The sequence below is a fragment of the Oculina patagonica genome, chromosome 6 (genome assembly GCF_052425735.1).
Source record: "Oculina patagonica isolate OP01 chromosome 6, crgOcupat, whole genome shotgun sequence".
Taxonomy (NCBI): Eukaryota; Metazoa; Cnidaria; class Anthozoa; order Scleractinia; family Oculinidae; genus Oculina; species Oculina patagonica.
Window position 1 is genome coordinate 10,738,259 of NC_135763.1, and position 27,842 is coordinate 10,766,100.

General features: G+C 40.1%; 1 protein-coding gene and 1 long non-coding RNA gene across 3 annotated transcripts; both read left to right on the forward strand.

The window, feature by feature from the left end:
• The first annotated feature begins 531 nt into the window (after positions 1-531).
• LOC144658531 (small ribosomal subunit protein uS9m-like) lies at positions 532-27,414 on the forward strand. Its single transcript, XM_078518956.1, has 16 exons — positions 532-697; positions 995-1,072; positions 8,159-8,246; positions 9,109-9,209; positions 9,977-10,039; positions 10,904-10,934; positions 11,536-11,621; positions 18,594-18,736; positions 19,815-19,902; positions 20,464-20,589; positions 21,700-21,730; positions 22,235-22,340; positions 23,094-23,179; positions 24,526-24,606; positions 25,006-25,084; positions 26,763-27,414. The coding sequence occupies exons 1-16, from the start codon at positions 557-559 to the stop codon at positions 26,773-26,775; spliced, it is 1,341 nt and encodes a 446-aa protein (XP_078375082.1). The 5' UTR covers positions 532-556; the 3' UTR covers positions 26,776-27,414.
• LOC144656185 (uncharacterized) lies at positions 12,097-17,010 on the forward strand. Of its 2 annotated transcripts, XR_013571277.1 has the most exons (3): positions 12,097-12,528; positions 12,863-12,988; positions 16,140-17,010. It is a non-coding gene; the product is annotated as an uncharacterized LOC144656185 (long non-coding RNA). The 2 variants fall into 2 exon arrangements; XR_013571278.1 differs by lacking the exons at positions 12,097-12,528; positions 12,863-12,988 and adding an exon at positions 13,023-14,408.
• Positions 27,415-27,842: the final 428 nt, after the last annotated feature.

The window sequence follows — 27,842 nt, forward strand, 5'->3', positions numbered from 1 at the left end:
CCTCCCCTCGATTGTGGCACTATTGAAAAGAAAGATCTAGAGTGTTTACATGCGACACATCTTCAAAAGGTCCTCTAAATTTATGTGAATTTCCCAAAGATTGCCAAAGGATTTTCAGTCTAGTTTTATTTCCATATCCTACAAAATTTTGTGCATGGTTATATAAGAGAAGCCTCGATGATGCGGCCTATACTACCGGAGCTTATCCCGGTTTCGGAAGCGACTAGGAACATTTATACTCCCCTCTGAATGGGATGCTAATCCATCGCAGGGTACACCCCTCAGTATTATTTCACCGGTACCCATTTATACACCTGGGTGGAGAGAGGCACTTTGATAGTAAAATGTCTTTCCCAAGAACACAACACATGCAGTGACCTCAGGTAGGGCTAAAACCCGCAACGCTCGATCTGGAGTCTAACGCACTAGAAACCATTAGGTCACCGCCTCGTCTTTTTGTGTCCAAATTATGTGAATGTATTATACAACGTAAGTAGTGACCCAAGCATCCGCTGATTAGGGGTAAACTCGCGGTCCCATATACTTCAAATCCAAAATGGCGTCCAGAGTGAGGTTCGGTGCACGCTTGCTTTTCAGAGCGTCGCCGTCTTCATTCTGTTATTCAAGAACAAGCAAACTTGCAACTAACACATCGAGATACCTTTGGAGGTGCCGACAAGCAAGTGCTGTTAACACGGTATGGATCACTGTTGCAAAATCGTATAATTTTTGGACGAAAGGTTATCGATCAAATATCTGTACATGCAGTTCTGAAAACGTCCACCGTGTCGGAACGCTTTATAGAACAAGGCATAACACAATAGATGCTATTCTCATTCAATGACATGCAGATAAGTGGCCCTGTATTCTGTAGTTTAGCCCTGAAAACTTCTAAGACTTGTGTATTTTGTGAATTAACTTGTAGTTCTTTCATTTGCACGTACATGTGTCCTCGATCAGCTGTTGATTTAGTTTCTCTAACCTTGCTTCAAAGGTTTTGCCAAAAAGGTTTTACGCTGATGAAAAAAGTACGCGTTTATCGGACGCTTTCCCCGCAACTGGGATAAACGAGGTAAGTTTATATGAAGTTTTCTTTTTCCTGGCCTTCACATGTGGTAACGCAGAAGCCTGCTGTATGCCTGAAGCATCATACAGGTCTTAAAACATGTATGATATTTCATCATTTTACCTGTTGCCACAAAACAGTAAAAAAGTGGTGTAAAACAGTTATAAACCTTTCATTTTTCGGCAACTTTTTCTGGCCATTCCATTTTATATCCACCCCCTATAGATGAGATAATTCAAAATTTACCCCCTAAGATAAAAGGATCGAAGTGCCAACATGATACCCCATTCAGAGAAATAATCTGATTTTTTAATTCCCTTTAGAAAAAAGCCAACCTTTTCCCCAACCCCTTCAGAAAATATTCAAAAGATCAAAAGTGCCAACAGGGCTACTGTTGCGAAGATAGACAGGCATCTTGAAATAACACAACTTTAATCCACTAAAGACACTAAACTTGTCTTGTTTTTTAACATCATGGCTCAACATGGCCGGAAAACTACTCGACTAGAAACCTTACACCTCACCGCATGCACATCCAATCTTTTGACATATGTCACTCAAATAACACAACGTCACGGTCACGCTTAAGTCACGCTTTCCTCCTGAACATTCCCCCTCCCCGCACTGAGGGGACCGCAGTGTGTATAACACGAAAAAATGTAACAATAAATGTTTTCAACTGAAAGTTTCCTAATGTTCTACGAGAGTGGTACCAATTTATGAATTGGTCGCACCACAGTCTTCTCTCCGCACTGAACCTTTGCGACTCGAGAATGTCCATCTCTCCCTGGATAGGTTTCAATGATACGGCTCAATGGCCACTTCCCCCGTGGCAGCTTTGGATCCAGAACCAGCACAACGTCTCCTTCCTTAAGGTCCTTGACAACTTCGGTCCACTTTGGACGAGTGTTTAACATGGGTAAGTACTCCTTTAACCACCTGGACCACACTCGAGAGATCAGCTCTTGAACCTTGCGCCACCTCTTCCGTGGGTTGAATCTCGTAGTATCGACACTCTCTGGCGCGAACTGTCCACCCATCTGCCCGTACAAGAAGTGATTGGGTGTCAACGGCACATCATCTTTAACATTTGCTGACTGATAGGTGAGTGGCCTAGAGTTAAGCAAACTCTCGGCACCTGTGACGACTGTGATTAGTTCCTCATCTGTGACATCACTGCTACTCAGCACAGCATAAATCGCCTTCTTGGCTGCCTTCACCATAATCTCATGGGCCCCACCAAAATGAGGACCTCCTGGGGGGTTAAACTTCCACTTTATCCCCGTCTGTGCAGTCGTTCGCTGAATCTTGTCCTTGTCTAATTGACCCACAAGTTCCTTAAGTTCATTTACTGCTCCAACAAAGTTAGTGCCATTATCACTAACCATTTCCTTGGGAACTCCTCTCCTACTGGTGAATCTGGTAAATGCATTTAGAAAACTATCTGTGTCGAGCCCCCACGCCACTTCGAGATGAACAGCACGAGTTGAAAAGCATGTAAATACACACAACCACCTCTTTAACCGATGACGCCCACGCCCTTGTATAGTGGTGAACGGGCCTGCGTAATCCACCGCTGTCTGGTCAAATGCCCGAAATGTGAAGCGCAGCCTTACTTGTGGCAATGGACCCATTATCTGTGTGGCTGGTTTGTTCCTTCGTCTCTTGCACTCGTTGCATTCATTCTCCCACGCTCTTATTTCCTCTCGGGCTGCGACAATCCAGAATCTTCCACTAATCTGTGATAACACAAAATTTGTCCCAGCACTGTGGTTAGACAACTCATGGTAATACTTGACTATCAGCTTTGTCACCCACTGACCCCTTGCTAGTATTACAGGAAACCGGACATCGTAAGGAAGACATTCAGCAAATTGAAGTCGACCCCCACACCGCATTACACCTTGATCATCCAACCAGGGACATAACTTGCCCAGTGAACTCTTCTTAGGAATTTCCTTTCCCCTCAGCAATGCCTCATATTCTTCAGGAAATGCCTCCAACTGTGCTCGACTAATGATTTCCTCCTCGGCATCTTCAATTTCTTCTGGCAACAGTTCCTGCCCATTCACCCTGTCCTTTGGGTTACGCATATTGTAGACGACTCGCCACACCCTGGCTTGTAGCCGTACCAACCGTATCCAGCTTGAAAAACGGGTGGTTTCAAGCCTCCAATCCTCACACTTCCCTTTTTTCTCTTCTCTATTCGTCAGACTCTGTACACGACTGGTAAGAACACTTGCAACATCTTCTACCTCTTCCTTGCGATTTGACGTCTTCATTTCTGGCAACGAAGTGGGACGACTCCTAAGATCCATCTTAGGCCAACTTTGCTTATCCTTTGACAGTAACCACTCTGGTCCATGCCACCAAAGTGAGTTCTCCATTAGTTCCTCTGGTGTTGCCCCTCTTGTACATAGATCAGCTGGGTTTTCTCTTGTGGCTACATGTTGCCACTGCGATGGCTCGGTCAACATCTGTATCTCCCCGATGCGATTGGCAATGAAAGGACGAAAGTTCCGCCCATGACCCCTAATCCACCACAACACGTCCATACTGTCAGAGTAAAATGTTACAGTTTGCATGGGAAGTCCAAGTACATGCGCTAAACGTTGTGTCAAGCGCAAACCAAGTACAGCTCCCATAAGTTCCAGGCGAGGCACAGTCACTGGCTTTAATGGTGCTACCTTGCACTTTGAAGCAATTAACCGACTTGTAGTGGTAGCATCATTGTATACACACTGTAAGTATACAACAGTCCCATAAGCTTGTAATGAAGCATCGACAAATGTAACAACTCTCTTAGCAACTACTTCCTTTGCTTCACGAAGACACCTAGGCACCTTCACATTACCCAGGCTCTTAAGCTGCTCATACCAGCTCCCAATTCTACTCGCGATTTCGTCATGTATGACATCATCCCAGTCATATCCCCGTGACCACAGTTCCTGAAGCAGAATCTTAGCTTTGACGACAAAAGGGCTGACAAAACCAAGTGGGTCAAATATAGTAGCAACCTTCCTCAGCACATCTCGCTTTGTCGGCTGAATCTCCGTAGGTACCTCTGCAGTCGAAATAGTAAATGTGTCCTCTGTACTATTCCAGGCAATACCAAGTGTCTTAACAACAGGTTCTTGCCCCTCAGTGATCTGCAACTCAGTCGCTCTGTCAGCTTCAGGCGTGGCTGCAACAACCTCTGGAGAATTGGATATCCACTTCCTTGCCTGCATGCCTGCTGTTCCCCACAGACTGTCCAGCTCTTTGTACAACTGAATACCCTCCTGTACAGTTTCCACACTATCAATCGAGTCATCCATGTAAGTTGATTTGAGTACAGTTTCAGCGGCCATTGGATACACATCCTGGTGCCTTCTAGCATTCTCTTGAGCGACAAACTGCGCCTCCATTGGTGCAGAGTTCTTACCAAATACTACTCTACTGAACTCATAGACATCAGGTTCACGACTGGAATCGAGGTCTCTCCATAATATTCGAAAATAAGGACGATCTCCCTCTTCGATCTCCACTTGCAAATACATTTCCTTAATGTCACAGGCTAAAGCTACAGGGTTCCTCCTGAACCGAATAAGCACATCAAACAAATCCTTCTGCAACTTAGGACCTGCACAAATGACATCATTCAACGAAACCCCATCTGTTTTCGCAGAACAGTCAAACACAATGCGTACTTTAGTGGTAGTTTTGTCCATGCGGACGACTGGAAAGTGAGGCAAGTACCAAACTTCCGGTGGCGATGGTTCATCTGGTTTAACTCTTCTCAAGTACCCCTTCTCAACATAACCCTTGATAACTTGAGAGTACTCTGTCCCAAGAGCACAGTCCTTCTTCAATTTATTTTCTGTGTTGCACAACCGAGATAATGCTGTCTGACAATTATCAGGTAACCGAGGTTTATCCTCCTTCCACGGTACACCCACTTTGTATCCTTTCCCAGTGTAACGAATTGATCCCTTAAGTTTCTCCAACACTTCATTCTCCTCTTCAGTAAGAATCACAGTGTCATGCCCCTCGATGCCACAGTTTTCTATCTCCCAAAATCCCTTTAAAGTACGATCAATGTCACAACAAACACCATCAACGCTGGCATTGGGCTCCCGGGCAAACAAAGTGCGACTGACATGTGCCCTTGCTCCTGTCCACTGCTTTCCTTCTGGTGATCCAATGCATGTCCAACCCAAAGGTCCAAGGCGAGGACTGGGCCTCCTTCCTCACCACGTATATCGGCTCTAGAATAATGCAGCTCTGCATTGTCCACGCCTATTAACAAATCCACAAGTCCATTTTGAGCAGGCTCAGCAAAGTCACATTCCTTAAGATGAGCCCATCTGCCCTTACTTTGTTTCCAGTTCTCTACCTTGTAGTTTCCAGTTACCCTTTTAGGGCAAGTCTTTACTTTAATATCCTTACTAAACTCCCCATCAAGGCTCTCAATTGTCACATCTAATGGCATTGATTGAAATGTTTCCACTTCATTGTTCAAAACATTAACTGTAACTGTCTGGTATCTCTCCTTGAGACCAAGAACTCCTGCGACTTCTTCGTTAAGAAAAGTCTCGTTAGAACCATCATCCAAAATAGCATTCACCTTTACTTTGCGATCATTTGCCTTCAACCACACTGGCACTGTACGAAGGGAAAGGGCCTCGGTTGCTGTCTCCTGCTTGGCGGTCGATGTGTGTGTATGAGTAGGTGCCCCCTCCCGTGAAGTCACCACTCTCCCATCCTTTGTATTATCCTGTGCGAAGCCATGCAACAAGTAGTGGTGATTCCGCGTGCAACCGTTAATGTTACATGGTCGAGTCTTGGTACAAGCTCTTCCTTCATGATCACTTGCCAGGCAACGAAAACAAAGCCGTTTTTCCTTTGCGATATTCCAACGCTCTTTCACTTCCAGATTCTGAAAGCGTCTGCAGCTCCACACTCCATGGTATCCTTTACAGTATGCACATGGTGGCTTGCTTCTCAGAAAGGGTGTTTCTTTACCAAAGTTACCATTTTCACTGAAAAAACTCCTGCTTCCACGACCTCTATCACCATGCTTACCACCATCCGCAGCACCTCCAACAGGCTCAGCCTCAATGCCATGTGCCATTTCCACTGCCTCGACTCGGACCCTCACTTCCTCCTTCAACCAATCCCTCAAGGTTAACACCGACTTGTCTTTCTTATGTTCTCTCAACCAGCGACTGTGACTTTCAACCTGACTGTCGGCCAACTTCTTAACTAACAAACTGTGCAGTGTACCATCACCAAGCTCTCCACCACGCCCTTCTGCCTGCAACTTAACAACTGCTATTCGAACAAGATCAGCAAACCGCTCAAAAGATTGGACATCAGCACTCTTCAATGGGGGCATCTTTTCGATCTGGTCCATGTATGCCTGTAGCTTTCTTCGCTCTCCACCAAACTTCGACTGAAGAATATCTTTAGCTTCATTATACTCGGGTTCTGAAACCCCTAGACCCCTAATGGCCTCAAGGGCAGTTCCTGTAAGACTCTGTCTCAATCTTGCCATTTTAATAGTTGACGGCTCCCCTCCCTGGTCGACAAGACTCAAAAACATCTCCCAGAAATCTTCGAATTTACTTTTCTCACCATTAAACACTGGCACTTTTAAAGGCTTAAGTCGCTGACTACAGTTACCTTGGTTTTGAGAACCTGACAAGTGGCTGTAAGCAGGCGAATGTCCTGACGGAGGAGGTAAATTCATCAAAGGAGTTTGCGGCAATGCCTCTTTACTTGCGTCCACGTGTTTCTTCTCCAGGATTTCCTTCGCCACACGTTCGGCCTTTTCGATGGCATTGTTTATTTCGTTCTCCACAGCTTCTATTTCTTCCGCGACCGACTTTTTGTTGTCGTTGTCGCCCAAGTGTAAATAAGCCTTCTGTAGCTCGTCCATGACAGCAAGGCATGCTTCTAGTACCTTCCATAAAGTGTCAATTTCGTTTTGAATCAACTCGGGATCTTCGCCACTCGCGCAAAGCCTTTCCACATTGTGTCACGTTTTCGTAAGTGTAGTCTTTCTGTTCCTCTTTTCCCGTTTAAGTTCTATAATTCGCTCTTCATTATCGTCAAGTTCTTCTGACTCTCCTGGGGGCGGCATTATCGTGCGACGTAAAACAAAACCCTTAACACACGCTCTACAACCTCGAAGACCTTCTTGTTGATTTGATTTCCTTACGAACGACTCCGACGAATAATTGTACGTCAAGATAATAAACAACCACAAAACCGTGAAACGAAAATACATGCGAAGCGATAAGAATAACAAACGTTGACCTCAACTTTCCTGAACTTTTACCACCGAAAACAGTCCAAATCCTGTACGAAGTTCCACAAGCGAACGCGAAATCCAAAATGGCAAATCGAGACGATGCGATGCGATGCGATGCGAATAAATCAACCTTGAGCTCCCCTTGAGCAAGACAATTCCTCGAATTTCCACTAGCTCATGTCTCCCGTCGTGGTCGCCAAAAAATGTTGCGAAGATAGACAGGCATCTTGAAATAACACAACTTTAATCCACTAAAGACACTAAACTTGTCTTGTTTTTTAACATCATGGCTCAACATGGCCGGAAAACTACTCGACTAGAAACCTTACACCTCACCGCATGCACTCAAATAACACAACGTCACGGTCACGCTTAAGTCACGCTTTCCTCCTGAACAGCTACCCCTCAGAAATGACTTCAAAAAACCCCTTCAGAAAATCCAATCTACGGGGGGGGGGGGGGATAGGGGGTGGTGGTGGGGATTAGTGAATATAAAATGGAGTGGCCCTTTTCTTTGCGATAATTTTATATGTCTATGTATTGGCAGTAATGAAAAGAGTACCTAACCAGGGATTGAAAAGGTTAATAGAACTTTTTATAGAGTGTGTTCATGGCAGCTATATTGGAGGAGTGAAAAAATAGAATGATTTTCCTTTTCGAAAAAAAATTCATTTTTATGCAAATATCTTTTATTGTTTCACTCCTCCTCCAACATGTCCGCCATGAACACACTCTATATACCGGTATATCAAATGTTTGATGCTGTTTCAAAAAAGAGAATTTTGTTTTCATTTTAGTCTTTGAAGCCAGAAAGTTTGGTGAATGCTCTGGCAAGTACAGACAGTACAAGCTCTGCTACCTTAGAAGAAAGTCAAGATGATGATGGTATGTATTATAATATATCAGATGTTTTGGTGTACCTACAATCAAACCCCAGCTATAGACTGACTAGCTAAATCCTGTGCAGCGACATACAACAACTACATTTTTAATCTCCTGTTAGCATTCACGCCTCCTGAGTGGGAACTTCTTAGGTCCCAAGAATGTCTTCTCAGGAGAGTTTTAGGTGCCGTTTAGTATTTCAGTTTCCTTGGTTTTAATATGAAGCCCCACCCCCCCTCCCACCAATTCACTGGGTCGATTAGAATCATTTTTAGTGATGACAATCGGTTAGTTCCGGGAAGCGAAATTCCTTTGGACGTTTTTAAGGTTACCCCACTAACCGAAGAACACTGGAAACTAGATACATGGATGGAAACTACATGTAACTACAGAAATAAATGAGATGTGAAGATAGATCAAGTTAAGCACAACAAGAAATCGCAGCAAAGAACACAAAGCTAAATTCTTCTGGGAAGTTAGAAAGGACTAATAAAAAATACAAACGAAAGAGACAAATTATATTTGACGAGTTCTGTGATATTCAGTAAACAGACATTTCTGCAATTCAGTGGCCTGTGTGAATAATTACGAGACCACATTTGACCTTGGTCGCTCGGAGATATTGTTTATTGTATATCAGGCTTACTTGTGTGTATACCAGATGTCATGCTACAAGCTAAGATAACTCACATTTGTTGAAACATCACTCAATACAGAAGTTGTCATCTACTTTTGTATTATTCATTAATTTTTTGACAAATTTCCTGTTAATTATTTAAGACCCTCTTGAGAAACATCATCGCTTCTGCATGCATTGCGTGCCATTTATTCATTAAAGGGTGAAAACTGGTGTTTTTATATCCAGATCCATTACTCCAGCAAGCAGTTTATTATGAACAATATCGACAGTGGCTGGCAAAATTAATGGGGAAAGACCCAGAATCATTTGGCAGAGAGGAAATACAGGTAATGAAACTACATCATGTGTACAAGCAGTCAGTTAACCATTGAATAAACTGGCATCGCATCCAGGGTACAGCTATAACAATACTAGCCTCCTCCACAGGCAACTCCACTAAAAAGGGAAGACAAGGAATGAGCGAAAGGGCAGTGAACAAGAAAGAATGAAAAAGTGTGAAGAAGAATCCCACAGAAGCTCAAAGACACACTTTTGTTCCTAGTCTTTCTTCCTCGCTGCCCTTCTGTTCATTCTTTGTCTTCCCTCAGCAGCGGTGCTGCCCACAGAGGAGGCTGTAACAAAAACACCTTCAGTTGACTCATCATCCTGTAAGGACCTGTCACAGTGAGCAGTGAGGCTTCTTTAATTCCTAGGTCTAGTACATGTATTTAGACTTGTACCTCATTTCAAATACTGGAGCTTGCATGATAACAAAATAATATAAAAAGTAATAATAATTTATTACATGTAATAGTCTTTTTCAGTAATTAAAGACTTAAGTTATGTGAAAAACATTCTTTTACATTTTTCTGTGACTGGATGATAAAATTGAAACTAGTAATAATTTTTCTTGGGTTAATACCTTACTGTAAGTCAGTGAACTTTGCTCATGTATTGTAACCTGTCCTGAACAAAATACAATTATTTTAGATGTACACCATCTATTTGCTCAGTCTAGAAACCCTCTAATTGTCCATATCTTTTATTGTCGTATCTTTTATTGTGGGATACTGGTACATTTAACTGTAACTCTGTGTTTTGGATTAATCGTCAGAAAGCTGTTGAGTACTTGATGCCTTCAGGGTTGTATGCCAAGGATTGTCGCCCTATTTTTGAGGTAATAAGTTAGAGTACATTTACACTTACGGTAATATGATTAAGAGTAAACAGTGCATTATATCATAATTATTTTGAGCATATGTTGTGGTCCAATTTTACCCTTGGTACAATTTGGTATTTTTCTGTTTTATATCCTTTATTAATTATTGCCATACAATAGGGCAAAATAAAAAAACAAGTTGGATCAAGGAAAAACTGAACCACAACACATACACATATTCAGGATTCTTAGTTAACGATATCATCTCTTTTCAGTTGCATGTGCTCTAAAATGATAATTTTTGTAAAAAAAGATTACAAGTTTGTTTATGTGCCGTAAATTAGGTTCGATTTTTTGTTTGTTTGTTTGTTGTTGTTGCTCTTCTTTTTTAAATGCTATTTTTTTATAATATAATCTCCAGAAAGTTGTGATCATTGATTGGCCTTTCAAAGTAAATGAAGCCTTTTATTTATTTTATTTTGTTTCTTTCTGAGAGGAGGCTAGGGGTTCATCTATGCCTTTGTGCCAACTCCCCTATACAGGTTACCAAATCTCAAGATAAAAAAAAATGGAAGTGCTTAATTAAAATACATGACTTTGTTTTCTTTTTTTAGGAAAACAACTGAAGGAAATTAAAATTTTTGTCCAAAACAGTTAGACTCCCCAACGTGACAACTGGTTAATTGGCTTCTCTTTCTAACTATTTGATTGAAGAAAACTTGAGCTTGTACACACTACTTCTAATAATACTGTCATGTCAGAACTACATTGTAGCGTGCCGCAGTGCAGGCATTTTCCATGGGCGTGTAGTACTAGTATACCATGTACAAGGGCTTTTGTTGTACTATAAATATTTATTTGGTTATCTCCCCTACCTTTCAGGACCCTAGAACAATTTATAGGCAAACAGTAGGTATGCCATCTGCTACATAATACAGTAACTGTGTGATATATAATATACAAGGTACAGTTTGTGTGGTAGCATTACAAAGAATTGTTATAAGGAATTCTAAAATAACTGCTATTCAATTTAGGTTCTCCATATACAGTCAACTCCCTTTATAACGGACACCTTCGCGATCACCATTTGGTGTCCGTAATAGAGAAAGTCCGTAGTAGGGAGATTATTTTCAGTCATTCTTTATTCGCTGGGATTTCAACTCCTGTCCCTAATAACAAGGTGTCTGTAGCAGCGAGGTGTCCACAAGGTGGGAGTTAACTGTAACTTTTTCTTCAGCCTTTGCATTTTGTTATAATATTATATACATGTACATTTGGCATAACCCAGTGACCGACTATTGGAAAACTTGCAATCTGACGCCTATTATTAATAGAATGATAGTAGGCTCTTGGAGTGTGTGCAGCATTGTTGCTGGCATTGAGGGGTGTTTTAGTTTTTATTTCCCCTGCAATGGGGATCCTGCTAGTAGGGTCATCACTTTTAATATGCAAGTCCCTTCACTGTAGCGCTCGCTTAATTTTGCTATCCAATGAATTTTCATTTGTACGTGTAGGTTATGCTAAAGCTATAGATAAGAAAGGTCGTCCACTAGCCGCAGCCTTCTACACAGGCCAAGTTGGATTCCATGATACATTATATGTGAGTATCTAAATGTATTTGTACATTTTAATCTTTTAATCTCCAAGGATACCACACTTAAGGTATTCATCCAAAGGGTTTAAAGTTAGAACCAACTTGTAGAGTTTAAATATAAACAGTACCTCGTGAAAGTACTGCTCTAAAGCTTTCATTTTGATGGTCACGTAATAGGAATTCATTCAGAGTCTTGCAAGTTACAACTGCATTGAATCACTTAAGTTTGATCTGTTAATTAAAATACTTCTTGGTACATTTTGATACATCATGCTGACACATAAACTCAATCAGTCAAAACTAAATTATTATTTATAGCGGAGCTCCTTAGCGGCCCGTAAGGGCCGCAGAGCGGAGCACCATACCCATAAAAAAAACACATGAAAAAAAAAAAAAAACACATGAAATAAAATAGGAAACCTCTGCATCCGAGTTTTCATGGTCATCATGGCTAGCGGCATGACTCGCGGGCGCGTACGGCGGCGTACGTAGGTACGGTGTTGCGCACATCCGGGATCTTGAAAGGTCTTGACAACTCGCGCAGTACTGGCGCGAAATAATTTTGCAGTGTGAGGTCTAAACAGCTAGTCTGAAAGTTAGAACTTGAGACAAACACATTTATTTTGGCTCCTTGTTATGCCGATGACTACAAACGAGAGCAGGGTAAACTTAACTTCGAGGAAACAGGGTTTAAGCGATTTGCGACGGGAAAGAGATCGCGAGAGATCCAGAAAACCCGGACAGAAAGCAGGCGAAAAAGTATAGCAAAGCGCCTGTCGAACCTGGTAGCAAAGTAGCGAAGAAAAGCGACTAAAATAGCAAGAGAGGTGCCGAGGAAACAGGCAAAGAAATAGCGGAGAACAAGGGAACGGAGATAAAACGAGCAGACGAGTGTACCTACTGCGGCCAACTGGTGAGTACAAAACTGCAGTGTTTCCGTCATTTAATATCTCTACGTTTTGTCTTAAGCTTACTTTATACGCAAAGTAAGCTTATATTGACGGCACATTTTACTTGCTTTCGCCACTAAGCATTTGCTTGTGACATGAACAATGTTGAAAAATACTATTCGTTAAAATTCAGTTTTACCAGGTTTTACTGATCAAATAGGAGGATTTGATTATGTAAACAAATAATTGTTGGGCCTTCGAGGAACGAATTCACAAAGAATATCACTTCAACACATCTCGAAGAAAATTAAGCTTACGATTTTTAAATGCTTGTGATATGATTATTTTGTTTTACAGTGCTGGAAGAGCAGCTGAGATGAGAATGAAAGTGATGTCAGTTTGCACGAAGCACCTGGAATTTCGTTAACTCCGAGTGAAATAGATCGATTCAGTGTATGCAGTTTATTGATATTCATGATGGAGGTAAAATTACTGTTCATTTAGTCAGAGTAAATAAACTTCAGCTTCATTACTTAGCTCTTTCGTTCCCAAATATATTAAATAATCCACTTGTCATGTAGTTCTGTTCACTATTGAGCGTTCATGTGGATTACATAACAATGTCAACAATTTTGAGATTTTGAGGTCTGTTTTGCTGGTTTCATTCAGAATGTCAACAGTAAATGTTATATTTGTCATAAAAAAATCACAATCTTGTTGTGGAATTTGGAAAATGCACACAACAAAGGTTAATGACTACTGGAAAACTGGAATCTTTGTGAGTAAATTCATGCCATTTTAGACACTGTATGCAGCTGTGCATGCAAACTTATTATTAATTAAATGTGTATCTTTAAAAATCTTAGTATTACTGTTAAGAGAAAAGCTTTTAAGATGTGGCAATGTTTTTCCTATGCATGTACATGTATATATAGGGGTAGAGGGGAGGGGGAGTATTTAAAGGTCAAACCTTTTAAAGAGGGAGTGTAAGGGTTTGCAGTGATGCTTTGAGTTTATTAAAATATCAGGACCTGAACAATCGATGGAATCGATAATCGATGGCAATCGATAACAATCGATGACAATCGATATCAATTAATCGATTGATATTGATAATCGATGAACAATCGATCGCTAAAGTTTTTGTGATTATCGATTGTCATCGATTATCAATTTCATCGATAATCGATGACAATCGATCAATTAACTAACATCGATTTTCATCGATTATCAATATCATCGATTACCAATTCAATCGATCATTTAACTGCCATCGTTTTTTATTTGACTAGTATTTGATAAATATGTTTACTTTAAAACACACGGTCTCTCTTGTATGTTATATTTTATTAGCAACAACAATGATAACCTTTCCAAAAAATGTCAATACAAAGAGAAACTTACTAACTTAACAGTAATAAGGCAATAATTATTTAAAACAAACGTTTTGAGCTTAAGTCTTATTCGCCTCCATCAACGAAGCGTACGCTTTTCGGTCTGGTTTGCTTTCGAACCAACTCCTGGCAAAGTAAATAGAAATCGCAACTTACAGAATTCCTCGCTGTCTAAGTACAATGTAATTTTTCTAAAACTCTGTCTTGTAGTCCATAAACATTTTCTCGCTCGTCCGAAATATTTCAAATCAAACAGTAGCAGAGAGAACTCAAAAATACGTCGTCCGTACGTCGGAACGAAAACGAGACAACAGTGGGAGTCTGGTGATGAGTTTCGCCTGTCACGTCCGCCATTTTTGACTCGGTCACGAATAACGAAGTGTCTTTGGAATTCTAGCGCTAGCAAACAGTAGGAAACTCGAATGAAAAACAGAAACATTAAAGCTTATGATGTAAACTTCATCTCAATGGAAAGGAGCTTTATTATTTTTTTTTACAAAACAACATATGTAAGTATTTACTTCATGCTTCGGATTGATTGTGTGTTTAATGCCAATCGATGGCAATCGATGAAGTTCGCGACCACCAAAGTGTGATTATCGATTGATCATCGATTGGCCGATGCCAATCGATGCCAATCAACAGTAATTAATCGATTGTCATCGATTGACATAGGCGTACGGGCACCTTCGGTCCTGGGGGGGCGGAGACTCTTTTGCCCGAAAAAAAGTGTCGAAAAATGGCATGGGTTGAAAGCCGAATAAAGGGGCATATAAAATGGAAAAACGTGCATTGATATATTTGTGTACAAATTTCGCCTGCTTGCTTAAGTTCTTTAATCAATTTTGTGGCGTTGTCGGAAGGTGTCAATGCACTAAATTCTTTTTCGAAAATATTTTATTTATTCACTCTAATTCAGCAAAAATTAAATTAATTTTGGGGAGCCAATTTAAATTTTTTTCCCCCATTGGAAAGTAAAACAAAAGCGTCAAAAACATTTACGGAAGAATGGGATTTGAAACATTTCGTTGAAAGTTTTAAGCTAGCCCTGAGAACTAAATGTTTGAGTCGAATGCATTAGCTTCATCACATTTATAACAGCTTTGTTTCAAGGTCTTCTACTAAATCCACCGTGCGCGCCCAAGCTTTGGAAAAGCTGATTGCAACTGAATCAAACTGAGGGGTCACGCAGAATTTGCGAGAAAAGTCGAACATTATTATAGCAATTTGCGAGAGGAAACGAACGCAGATGAATTAGAAATTTGGACTTTTGAACCTCAAAGTTCGGTATATTTCCAATACTTTTCTTGTTGATGTAATTCGTTTTTTATGTAATGTTGACTAGACTTTTCGGCTTATTTTCTATTTTTTTTTAGGCTTGTTGCCCGAATTCTTAGCATTTTGCCCGAAACATTTTGGCACTGGGGGGGCTGCAGCCCCCCTCGCCCCCCCGCCTCGTACGCCTATGTCGATTGATCGATTGATTTTCCGATCATCGATTTTCATCGATTGTTCAGGTCCTGAAATATTTACAGTAGAACCCTGCTAACTCGAACTCTGAAGGGAAACGAAAATGAGTTCGAGTTAGCGGGGTTTTTCGAGTTAGCGGGGTTGATTGAATATTTTATTTGCCAAGTTAATAATTGATAGTTTACTGATTTTTAAGCACTTCAGTATACAGTACGTACTGTGCAAATTGAACTTATCTTGCCAGAAACTCTAAAGCGACCACACATTCTTTTGTTAAGAGTGGAAAATGACTGTCAAATACATGATCTGTTCATTGCTATAATCAATGGGCAACCGTTGCGAGTTGCAAGTTCTGGAATTCGAGTTATCAGGGTAAAAAGTTTGACCCAAATTTTGTTCAAGGGAAACAAAATTTAGTTCGAGTTAGCGGGGTTTTCGAGTTATCAGAGTTCGAATTTAACCGAGTAAAAATGACTGAAAAGTGGGGTCAAATCCAAGGGAAATGGAAGTGAGTTTGAGTTAGCAAGGTTGTTCGAGTTATCCGAGTTCGAGTTACCGGGTTTTTTTTCTGTAGTTGACTTCGCAGTTATCAGTAAAAAAAAATAGTCTGTGCTGATACATCTCTGTTAAATATATAAGGTATCCTTTCGCATCCAGTAGTTTTGCTTCACTTTATACAAGCTTGCGTTAAGTGTTTTGTTTTATAAATTATTGATTTTCATACCAATTAATCAATTTTAATTTAATCTGTGGCATTTGACTTTTTTCAGGGTTAACATGAATTTCAGAATTTGCAGAGCCACAGACACAAAAACAGAATGTGGACAAGGACATCAAAAGAAAACAGGAAGGATTAAGATTATCCAGCTTGATGTTTGGGTGTCTTCATGATGCCATTTTCAAGAGACTAGTAAATTACATGTAAATTGAAATCAAGAAAAGCTGCAAATGAGCAAAGTTTATATTTTAAATGTTAACGTATTTACAGTGTACTTCAGAAAACAACTTCTTGATTGACCTGTCTCTTTCACATCTTTTTAGATGTAACAAGGGCATTATGAAGTGATCTTTTTAAGAATAATTTATGCAGCCAAAACAGTAACAGCAGAAATGAATGGGAGTTTAAAATTGCTATTTTCAATGTTTTGGCTGGTAAGAAACCACATGTGACCAAGCTAAAATCTCTTTGGCCGGTTAACATGACCTGTAAGTGTCCAAATATTTTGAGCCCTCGACTACACAGGACTTACATGTAGTTGTCTAATTACTGTATATCATAAGATCTTTGGTTGACCTTGGGGGAGGTAGTGGAGTTAAAAAGCAATGTAATAATTTGAATTTGGATTGGTAATGCTGAAACTGGTGTAATTCTTAAGTATAGAGGTTAAAATCGTGATTGCAAGCAATATGCAATACCAATTTCATTCTTATGTGTTGTATGCTGCGTACAATTTATAAGAACAGCTATAATGTTAAAATTAGTGAAATATTCTAAAGCCAGATTAAATTTGCAGTATCCATTAGGTACCATGAAGCAACCAAATTGTGACTCATTTGCTTACTTTGTGAACTTCATGACGAATGGGCAACATGACTCCACAAAAATGTGTACAATAAAGCATACAAATTTTTAAAAGAGCAGTCAAAGTATTGATGCTTTTTTTCTTGCATAGTTTTATACACAAGCAAACATGATTCTATTTTTTCTGCGTAATCAAAGAACAAAACTGAGTTTGAGACACACAAACAATATTCTATCTTCCCAGAATTTTTGTTTTTTTTATTTCTGTAAGTGAAGTGAAACCCCTTAAGAGGAAGGGGACTCAAAAAGACATGTAAAAGTAAAAAAGGTGCTATCATCCTTTTTTTTGGGGGGGGCGAGGGGGGTGGGATGGGGTTACAGAATGTCCCTTCTTTGCTTCCAGTTAGTTTCACTCCGGTTTGCTTGTAGTTAGGTTCACCCCTGTTTGCTCGCAGTTAGCTTTATTCATCCGGTGTGCTTGGGATTAGCTTTCACTCTAGTTTGCTTGTGGTTAGCTTTCACTCCGGTTTGCTTGGCATTAGCTTATGGCAATATGCTGTAAACCCTTTGCTACATGTATGACCTCTGCCATTTCCATTCAAAATTAAAATATAGGCAAATAGTGAAAATAAAAACAAATGAATGAATGAAAAAAAGAAAATTAACCATATTCTTAAAGTAGATGTATATTATTTCCTATATACTCTAAATGTTAAGTGCTTTGCTAATTTACCACGTGATATGCCTATCTACCCCAACATGCAGCCCTACTACCCCCTCCTTATCTTCGAAGGTTACATAATTACCCGTTTTGCAGCATAATTTCCCATCCAGACTTCTGGATCATAATGCTGTCGGTGGAATTAAAACGTTTTGATTGATTTTGTTTGTTCTCGGCTTATTTGGTGTTGCTGTATACGGTACTCCCATATAAGGGCTATACGGGTATGTGCTGCTCAACAGGGTGTGCCTTTTGCCTCTCTGACTCTGAAACAGGGTATACAAATCACTCTTTTGACTGTGGAACACTATCAAGTTTAGCTATGAAAATCCGCTCCTCTCATTGGTTTTTCTCCAAGCCACAGACAAAGTCAAGTGAGCGCTTTGTGATGTACGCTAGTGTTTTTATATCTATCTTCATATATTTTTCATTGTGGATATTGTCTGGAACAGGGTACCTATTTTGCACTGTTTGTCTGGAACAGGGTCGCAAATTGAGCCGTTTTTCTCTGGAACAGGTCCAGAGTCTCAGCGACTCAGTGGCACACCCCTTGAGTAAATTTTGGGGAGTACCTCTCCCCCCCCCCCCCCCCCCCGGGACACGGTAAAAAAAAGTAAGTAACAATATTAAAATTTATAAAAAAAAAAAATAAAACGAATATTATATTCTTAGCCTTAAAATTGTACAATGGCTTGAATTCAGGTTTCAATAAAGTGCAAAATAATTAACTGGGGAGCTCCGCTTTTAGGCTTGCCTAAATCTATATATTCCATTCATTTAGTCACTTATGACAGTAATGCAACCAACCATTAAAACACTCATGTCCGGCCTCAAGAGTCCTCATGGGCCCGATGAGGATAAGTAAAACACTCAATACATGTACAATGTACATAATATATAGACCCACCTTTTTGCTCAAAAGTTATTTAATTTTATTAAATCAGTTGTTCTTAAATATTATTTTATAACATCCTGTGGCAGGAAATTTATGAACAAACTGCAAAGTTAAATGCCAGTGGCGAAGACAGATTACTTGAAGAAGTTCAAACAAGTGATAGCGACTCAGCTGGAGAGAAAGATGACTCAGATTCCAGTGATGACAGTAGTTCAGACGATAATGACAGGTACGAAGCACATGGTCCATCTACTCTCCATAGACCCAATCAATAATCAATCAATCAATCAATCAATCAATCAATCAATCAATCAATCAATCAATCAAAACCTTTATTTATACACGATGGGGTAAAAAAAGCTACATAGCTTGTGGGGTCGTGTGTAAATAAAACATTAGAACTAGTAGATAAAAACATTAAAACTATATTAAGGTAAAAAAGCTAAAAAGCTAAGCTAAAAATAGATAAATTGCTAAAGTTGTTACAATGATAAAAAGATAAAAAGCGCTAAGATCTCTTACAATAAAGATTGTTAAAATTGGTTTTTTTAATTATGTTCGACTTGTTGGTCATTGTCACAAAACTCCTGAGGGACATCGCCTCGTGACACTCTGCTGGTAAAAGGTTCCAGAGCACTGCCCCTCTGTAAGATGTTGAAAGTTTCATTATATTAGTATTAAATGATGGGGGAAATTAATACTAATTATGGGCAATAATGCGAATATGGCCGCTGTTAAAGGGACACTGTCGTGAGCTTCACTTCAAAAATGAAAGAGCCTAGACATAGGGAAACCTACGAATAGTGGTCCAGCTTTGTTAAGAAATACTATGCCAGTGAACTGAAGCTATAAACTACAGATATTATTGTGATACCATCAGGAACTTTAGATCTCAACTTGAAAAAGTCAGGCTGTTTTTTAAAGTTCTGCCCTTGTGCTTAAAGTGATAATGGCTCCCTTCTTCCTAAACAACAATTTACTTTATATCTTTATCTTGTTGTTATCCCCCTGTCCCATTAATTTTTGGCCTCCAGAAAGTAGCATTTGTTGGCAGAATTTATACTATATTTTACAGCTGTACCTCGACTTTCAAGTCACAGTAAATCAGTGTATGGAGTTTTAAGGCAAAATACATATCTCCCATCTAACATTTATATTATTGAAAACATAAAAACTGAAGAGGCAAGGCAGAGCAGGGTGACCTTATGATATCCATACAAACTTGGCTGCCATTTTTAAATGCTGTACTTAAATTCTCTATGTTATTGTGTTTTTAACTTACACTGAATCTGTTTGTTATGTTTTAGCCCAGAAGTTACAAGTCGACCAAAGATGAGGTGGATTACAAAAGAAGAGCTTGAAAGAGACTTGAATGAAGTGTTACTAGACCGAGACGTACGTGAACTCAGTGTGCATAATTTTTACTTACAACCAATTGTATTTTCGTTCGTTCGTTCGTTCGTTCGTTCGTTCGTTCGTTCGTTCGTTCGTTCGTTCGTTTGTTCGTTGGTTCGTTCGTTCGTTCGTTCGTTCGTTCGTTCGTTCGTTTGTTCGTTCGTTCGTTCGTTCGTTCGTTCGTTCGTTTGTTCCTTTCTTTGTTTTTTGCATGCGTGCGTGCGAGCGTGCGTGCGTGCACTTTTTCGTGCTCGAATGAAGACTCAGGCTACGTTCACACGGGACCGGACCAGACTGGATCGGCTTCTGTTTACATGGAAAAGTTTGGAACCGATCCAGGTGTTTACACGGGACGGGCCTTCCGTTTACACGGGACCGTTCTGGAACCGGTCCAGAACGGATCCAAAACTGGACCTGCTATTTTGCGGGTTCCAGAACGGTTCCGTGTAAACAGAAGGCCTATCCGGTCCGAAACGAAAATCGGACCGGATCGGTTTGGAACCGGTCCCGTGTAAACATAGCCTTAACCTGCTAATAGTGTTTTAAATTATTTTATTTCAGTACCAAGTCATTCTTCATCGGCTCAAGAAACTAGCAAAACACCAAAATGCATTTCAAGCGACTCCGTTTTTGCTTCGATTCTTACGTGAAATTCCAATACCAGGAATGGAAGCCGTAGAAAAGACGGTACGTACATTCACCGTACATATTATGCACTGGAAGACGTATTGAGCACTGAAAGACAGTTCTGTTGAGATTTATGTTATAATTTTGCAAAACCACTTTCCTTTGAAGTGAAATAACTCGATGGTTCTTGTGAAGATAATTTGAGGCAGGGCCTTAACTAGCAAGAGGCAAGACGAGGCACTTGTCTAGATTTTAACCTAAAATTGAAATAAAAATATGTTCTTTATTATTTACTACAAAACTTGATGAATTCGACATTGCTGATCCTAGCAGTATGCAGGACGCGTGTCACATATCAACCTAGTAAAATGGCCTAGCTCACAACGAGTCTCAAGTAGCTCAGTTGGTTAGAGCACCCAACCAGTATCTGGGAGACCATGGGTTCGATTCCCGTCGGGGACTCAGAATTTTTCTTTGTCCCATGCTCGTGTCATGTAGAACATCTTATCTTTATTATTAATTACCGAGCTTAAAATTTACCATCTTTATTATTTACTACAAAACTTGATGAATTCGACATTGCTGATCCTAGCAGTATGCAGGACGCGTGTCACATATCAACCTAGTAAAATGGCCTAGCTCACAACGAGTCTCACGTAGCTCAGTTGTTTAGAGCGCCCAACCGGTATCTGGGAGGCCATGGGTTCGATTCCCGTCGGGGACTCAGAATTTTTCTTTGTCCCATGCTCGTGTCATGTAGAACATCTTTTCTTTATTATTAATTACCGAGCTTAAAATTTACCATCTTTATTATTTACTACAAAAATATGTTTTGTTGGGAAAGTAATCCCAGGTTGAACAAAATTGATTTTTCTCAAGAAATACCATTTGAAAAATGTCAGCGAAAGTTTCAGAGCTTCTAGATTTCAAACCTTTCTGGAGAGCATGCCCCCAGAATCCCCTAGCAAGATATCTTGTCTCGCCTATGGCAAAGGTCTGGTTACGGCCCTGTGAGGATTTTCGACTCTTATGTTTCTGAAACCGAAATTGTCCACAGGTCACTCAACAGTTTACTGGTCAACTTTTGATGTTTTCTGGTAACGAAAATTTTAATAGTATTGCATCATGTATCACAATCATGTAACTGGCCATTTTGTCATTCTTTAACAGCTAAATGAGAAAGGAGAGGGTTTTGGAGAGGGTAAGTAAAGCTGTTTAACTTTAGTGTTGCATTTCTGAGCCGAGTACTTGGTTCACAAACTCGTAAAATGTTCTTTAACAAATCCGAGCGCGAGCGTGCCAATCACGTGCAAATCCAAAGCCAATCATGAATAGCTCACGTATCTTTCCCGCGCTTGCTAATGCCAGCCTTTAGTAGCAGATTTTCCCGCCCTTGGCATCGGTTGGCTTATTTGTTTTCCCGCGCTTACTCGTACATGTAGCTGGTGTATTCCTTTCCCGCGCTCTTTATTGGTTCGCTAATGTGCATTCTGCGGTTGCCAGTGGTCACATGTTGTCCTGCCAGTAACTTTTTTCTTTCTTTTTCATTTTCTTGTGTAGAGTTCTGTTCGGTTTATTACGCTCTTTTCAGCCGTCGTGTACATGCAGTTGCTGGCACTTTATTTACAGTGTGTATTCTAGTTTTAGCTAACGACAGTCGTTACAAAACAGCAAGACACGTAACACCTTTTCATGTACGTTATAGGTGAGCGTAAACGTGCTGTAGCGAGAGTTACGATCAAGAGAGGCTCGGGAAAAGTAACTGTAAACGATATCCCCTTCACCAAATATTTTGGCAGAATGGAAGACAGGTATGGCGTGTCTTAATCTGCTAATAGCGCACTTTTTATCTGTAGAGTTACGTCATCAGTATGGAATTTTTCGAGTCAAAACTCAGATGTCTGTTGGGGGGGGGGGGGGGGGAGGTGGAAAAGAATTTAACGGCAGGGCCGAAAAAAAAACAAGAACCTTGTGAAAAGGGGGGTATTTTTTTGGCACTCTAAATTGACTGTTTTTAGCAGCTAATTCAGTCGAAACTGCACATAGGTAGCCAAGCTTTTTCGTTCATAACTTTACCTTGGGCTGCCATCTTGCGTGGTGGTGAAGCTTGTGTGTCTCAATGACCCAAAGAGCTGTGCCGGCGGGGACTTTGGTCCCTGGCAGGTCTAACCATGCCGGATTGGTCGAGGGGTAGAGGCCGGACGAAAAACAGCCAGCCCCTGGTCCTCCAGGTTAGGGTTGGGCGGCGGGCTTTTCCCGCTCGCTTCTCTTTTCCCGTTCGCGCAATTCCTTTTTGGTCCTTTTCTTATTATTGTAAATTTTGAGACCAATAAAGTTGATAGACATGATAACCCGCTCCCGGAAAATATAACTTATTACAGAAACCAAAACTAGATTTACCACTGCGTCCTATTGGGAAGCAATGGTACAAGAAGACTCTCTTATCTCTTATAAGCAACCCATTATTTCTTGCTCGCTTCTCTTTTCACAGTTTGAATTTCTTTTTATAGTAATGGATGACTTGGATTTTATCTGATTTTCTGTTTCTCCAAATATCATTCTAGGAAGCAAATCATGTCTCCGTTCCTCACTGTTGGTGCAGTTGGTGAATATGATGTGAAGAGTGAGGTGATTGGTGGAGGACACTCAGGTGAGAGATGTTAAATGCCAGAATGATCATGCTTTTAAACCTAGTTTACACGAGCAATTTTTATGTGGCAATTTTTATTTGCTCGTGCAGATGAGAAAAATTGGTCAATTTTTATGTGACAAATATGCCGTAAAATTCCGGTTATAAGCTCTGGACTTGTACAACTTCGCAAGGGGTTTTGAGTGGGCTTATAAGCGGAGGGGCTTATATCCGGGAGGGCTTATACGCGGAATAGAAAAAACCGTTTCGGAACGAGCTACGCGAGTGTTGATCGAAATACGTTTTAATGTTGAAAACGCATAATAAAGCAACATTTAGCCCTGTTCAGTACTGTCAACCGGCAGAGGGGGGCTTATATCCGGGGGGGGGGGCTTATAATCGGATGTATTTTTTTGTTTCCAGGTAGATGGCCTATAACCGGGGGGGGGGGCTTATAAGCGGAGGGGCTTATAACCGGAATTTTACGGTATTTGTTGACAAGCTGCGTGTTAACTTTTATGTGACAAATAAAAGTTGTCCCATAATATGAAGAATTGCTTGTGTAGATGACTCGTCACAAAAAATGTGCAAAAATTGCGACATCATATGTAGTCCCCAATCCCCCAAACTCTCAATGCGCGTATCTCTGTGCGAATCTCTGCTGTCCAAGGTCATAACTGGCGCACTAAACTTTGAAATGCTGACAAATAATTGTTGTGTCATCTACAGGAGCAAATATATTTGTCACATAAAAATTGACCGTGTAAACCAGGCTTTGAAGTTTCCTGTGGAGTCAGTGGTTTTTGGAGCACCTGAACAGAATTCAGGGCCCCTTTGGTCCATCTCATTTACATGTGTTGGACCGCTTTGCAGAACTAGGCATATCAAGTAGCTTGGCATATTTATGTGAATACACTTCAAAATACCGCTTTTCCTGCATCTGGGGCTCCACCCTAACCTGTCCCATATAAGTCGGACGACAGTCACCGTCTGTTGCAAAATCCTCGTTGTTGTGCATGGTTTGTCATTCGTTGTATCAACGGGGAGTGCCATTACTTGCGAGAACTGCAAAAAGGAGCAGGAAACATTTGCTGATAAGAAAGTAGTTCTGATTGTAATCCTAAACGGTCCGAAAAAGAAAATAAAACTTATATGCCCAGGCTGTATCCGGCGTTGGATCCAGGAAAGTCGGGTAATCTTAGTCATTCACGAGACTATAAAAATGTTAGTTTCATGTTATTTAGCGATTTGATTTAAACGCATGGGCTGGCACTTTTTTCTTTTTAAGTTTGCCAGATGCAGTTAGGTTATATACACGAGTTGGAATAAAAAGCAATTCTTGTTATTGTGGTTTGGATTGTTCATAGGTCAGGCTGGAGCGATCAGGCTGGCTATCAGTCGAGCTTTACTAAACTTTGAGGACAGCTACTTGGAACCTCTTCAGAAAGGTTTGACACAGTATTTTTTATAGAATCTTTGTAGATGGCCAGCTTTGACATGTGTTCAGTGAAATCGGCGAGAAAGGGTTACGGCCTCCTTTTAGTGCTAACATTCGTGTAAAACATTGTCGACTTAAAAAATTCTTTACAGAATGGATGCGGGTATCTTCGTTCTTTCTGGCAATGTCAATGTTCGTTCAGTCTCAAGTAACTTTGTTATTTACTGAACATTTATTTCTATCTTAGCAATATGTTCATTAAAAACTGCTTTACACGATATCACTTGAATGTTTTAAAATTGTGAAAACTTAGAAAAAAATCGCTAAAATTAGTAGCCGCTAACAATAGCAACCTTAAGGCAACCTGCAGTTAACTTTCTTTTCTTTTTTTTTTCTTTTTTTTTTTCAGCTCGTTTGTTAATAAGAGATTACCGGGTCAAGGAGAGAAAGAAGCCTGGGCAGAAGAGAGCCAGAAAGAAGTTTGCCTGGTAACACGCTATTTTTATGCTTGATATTAAAAGAGCTTAGATTTTTGAACAGCCAAAGTATATGTTTGTGTCATAGGAAACTTAAAAATAATGGTCTATCTCTGTTCAATATTCCTATATTAGAGCAATGAAACTGTTAACAAGCGTCTTTGGCTGCGGATGGCTCGGATGGAAATGGATTGCGACTTGAAAAAATAAGGCTTCACTTTTCAAGTTGTTTCCGCGCGTCTAAAAAAAATCTATATTTATAGGCCGTAGCTTGATTTCTATCCACAAATTAAGGTTATATATTGGTTTAGATGTTCCAAGATAATGTTTTTTTTTTTTTCATGGGTTAAGATGCCTACAGTTTAGGCCAATAATCTGCGAATCTGCGAATCCTCCTTGACGTTCCTCCCTTGAAGTGTATTAGAAGGCTTTTACGACGCGATTTTGGGATTCCACTGAATGTACCGTCTGAGACTTTGACGAATCTTATTGCACAACTTGGTCGGAACTTTGTCGGGTTCTTCTTCTTTACTTTTCACGTAGTATGATCAGCCTTGCTTACAGTTGTTTGTTATTTCATTTTAGTTTACGCTGATCAGATCTCTCAGTATAGATCCTACGAATAGCAGCATTATTGTTTGCGGTCCCTTGCAGTTTTAGTCTTACTTTTACGTATTTTTGGACCGTAGATCTTTTCAGATCCGATATGCTGCGCTTTTATTTAGCATGGTTTTGTCCATGTGCTTAAATGTTCTGGAATAGCTGTGCCAACCACATAAAGAAATTGCTTTGCGAGACTCCATCATCGTGACACTTAAATATCTTGCCCCCCGAAACACGCGTGATGTGGCAGCGCGTGATTCGGGGGACAAGTTTATTCAAAGTACGGAACTTGATACAGTGTACGGGTTATTGGGCAACTTATCTGCATTCTCTCTTTGAGCTGGCGTCATTTAGATTTGCTACACCGTGCTGAAGAGCTCCAAGAAGAGCAAAATAGCTGTCTGCGGTTGCAATCCTGCCCTATCGGTTCTAGTCGTGTTGGTGTTTTGCAAAGTCTACTTTTCACGTAGTATGATCAGCCTATGTTCTTCTTCTTCTTGTCGAAAGTGCGTTACTAATAATCGACTACAAACTTTGTCGGGTTCTTCTTGTCGAAAGTGCGCTACTACCTTATTGTTACTTATTTTCGCGGGATCTTAATTTCGCGAAAATGGAACGGGCATATTTCGCGGAACTTAAATTTCGCGACTTGGCCAAAAAAATACGATAAAAGGAACTAAATGTCGCGAAAATTGTTGATATTACTTGTCTACTTTAAGAAACAGTAAGTGTCAAAATTGACACAACTGATTTTAATTTTCCCACAGCAATAGTTTCCAACGACGCTGAACAAGACCATATGAAAAAACGAAACCCCCCAAACAGTTTGACATGTTCCGTTGTTACAAAGTAGAGTTGATTTGACGACTGTACCAATATAATTATGTAGTAAACTGACAGCAACGTTGATTAATTATAACGAATTATATAGAAGGGTATTAAAGTTCGCGTCGTTATTTTTCGCAAGAACCTTTTTTGCGGGTCTTTAATTTCGCGATTTTTTGAAAAACGCGAAAATAAGTAACAATAAGGTAATATCGACAACAAAGTACTGTTTAATGACATTTTGCCCTGTTTTGATTTTCAGGGTAAGACGATGAAGAGCTTTGCTTTGTGATGTGGAGTGCAGTGGTCGTGAGAATAGTATCAATACCTTGGGACATAATTTTTTCATCTCCTCTAAGATCACTGAAGAGACCCGAAGAAAATATACCCTCAAGCCACGTCAGCCAGGAATGTCAGGAATATCTCGTACGGTTCGATTTACAACTTACGTGCGTTTTTAATCTGAACGTATCCAGCCTTTTGGAAGTTCAAATCTCATGCAAGGTTCTAAAGTTCGTCTACCTTAGACTTCAACGATGCGGAGAAATGAGTGAAATCCAAAGATAATAAATTCTCGCGATTTTACAGGCTATTTCTGACTTGTCTTTTGCCACTATTTCAAAATATGGCTAAGTGCAAAATTTTGTGTATGAAAATTAGTTTGATTTGCAATAGCCTGTGCACAGGCTAGATTTGCAATACCGTAAAATGACTTGCGAGGAAAACACATTCAAAAAACTCATACCCCCATATAAAGAGGGTTTTCTCCGCTACGAGCCTCGTTTTGAAACCGAGGCAAAAGACATTCCGGTGATGTCCTATCGATTGTAACTGTAAATACTGACGGTTTTATGATGAAGATATTTTGAAAGTGTCAGGTACAAAGGTTAATAAAGCTTGAATTTATATATATATATATTGTTTCAAATGGCTTGAGACTCAAGTACTTTTAAAACCAGATTGATTGCAAGGCTGGTACAACGGCAGAAGGACAAGATTTATTGGCCAATATTTCAACTAGCAGAGCTAATCTTCTTCAGGGCCAGTACTATAATCTACTATAATCTATTTCCTTATATTATAGTACTGGCCCTGAAGAAGACTAGCTCTGCTAGTTGAAATATTGGCCAATAAATCTTGTCCTTCTGCCGTTGTACCAGCCTTGCAATCAATCTGGTTTTATAAGCACTTAGGGTGACATCTGGTACGAGCATTTCTTGAACAAGAGATCCGGCAGCAGACAAACCAAGCATTTTTTTTTTCTTCGTTGCGTGGTCCCCTGCATCCAAGCTGTTCAAGTACTTTGCTTGACCCTTGGTGCTATCTTACTCTCGCTGGCGAG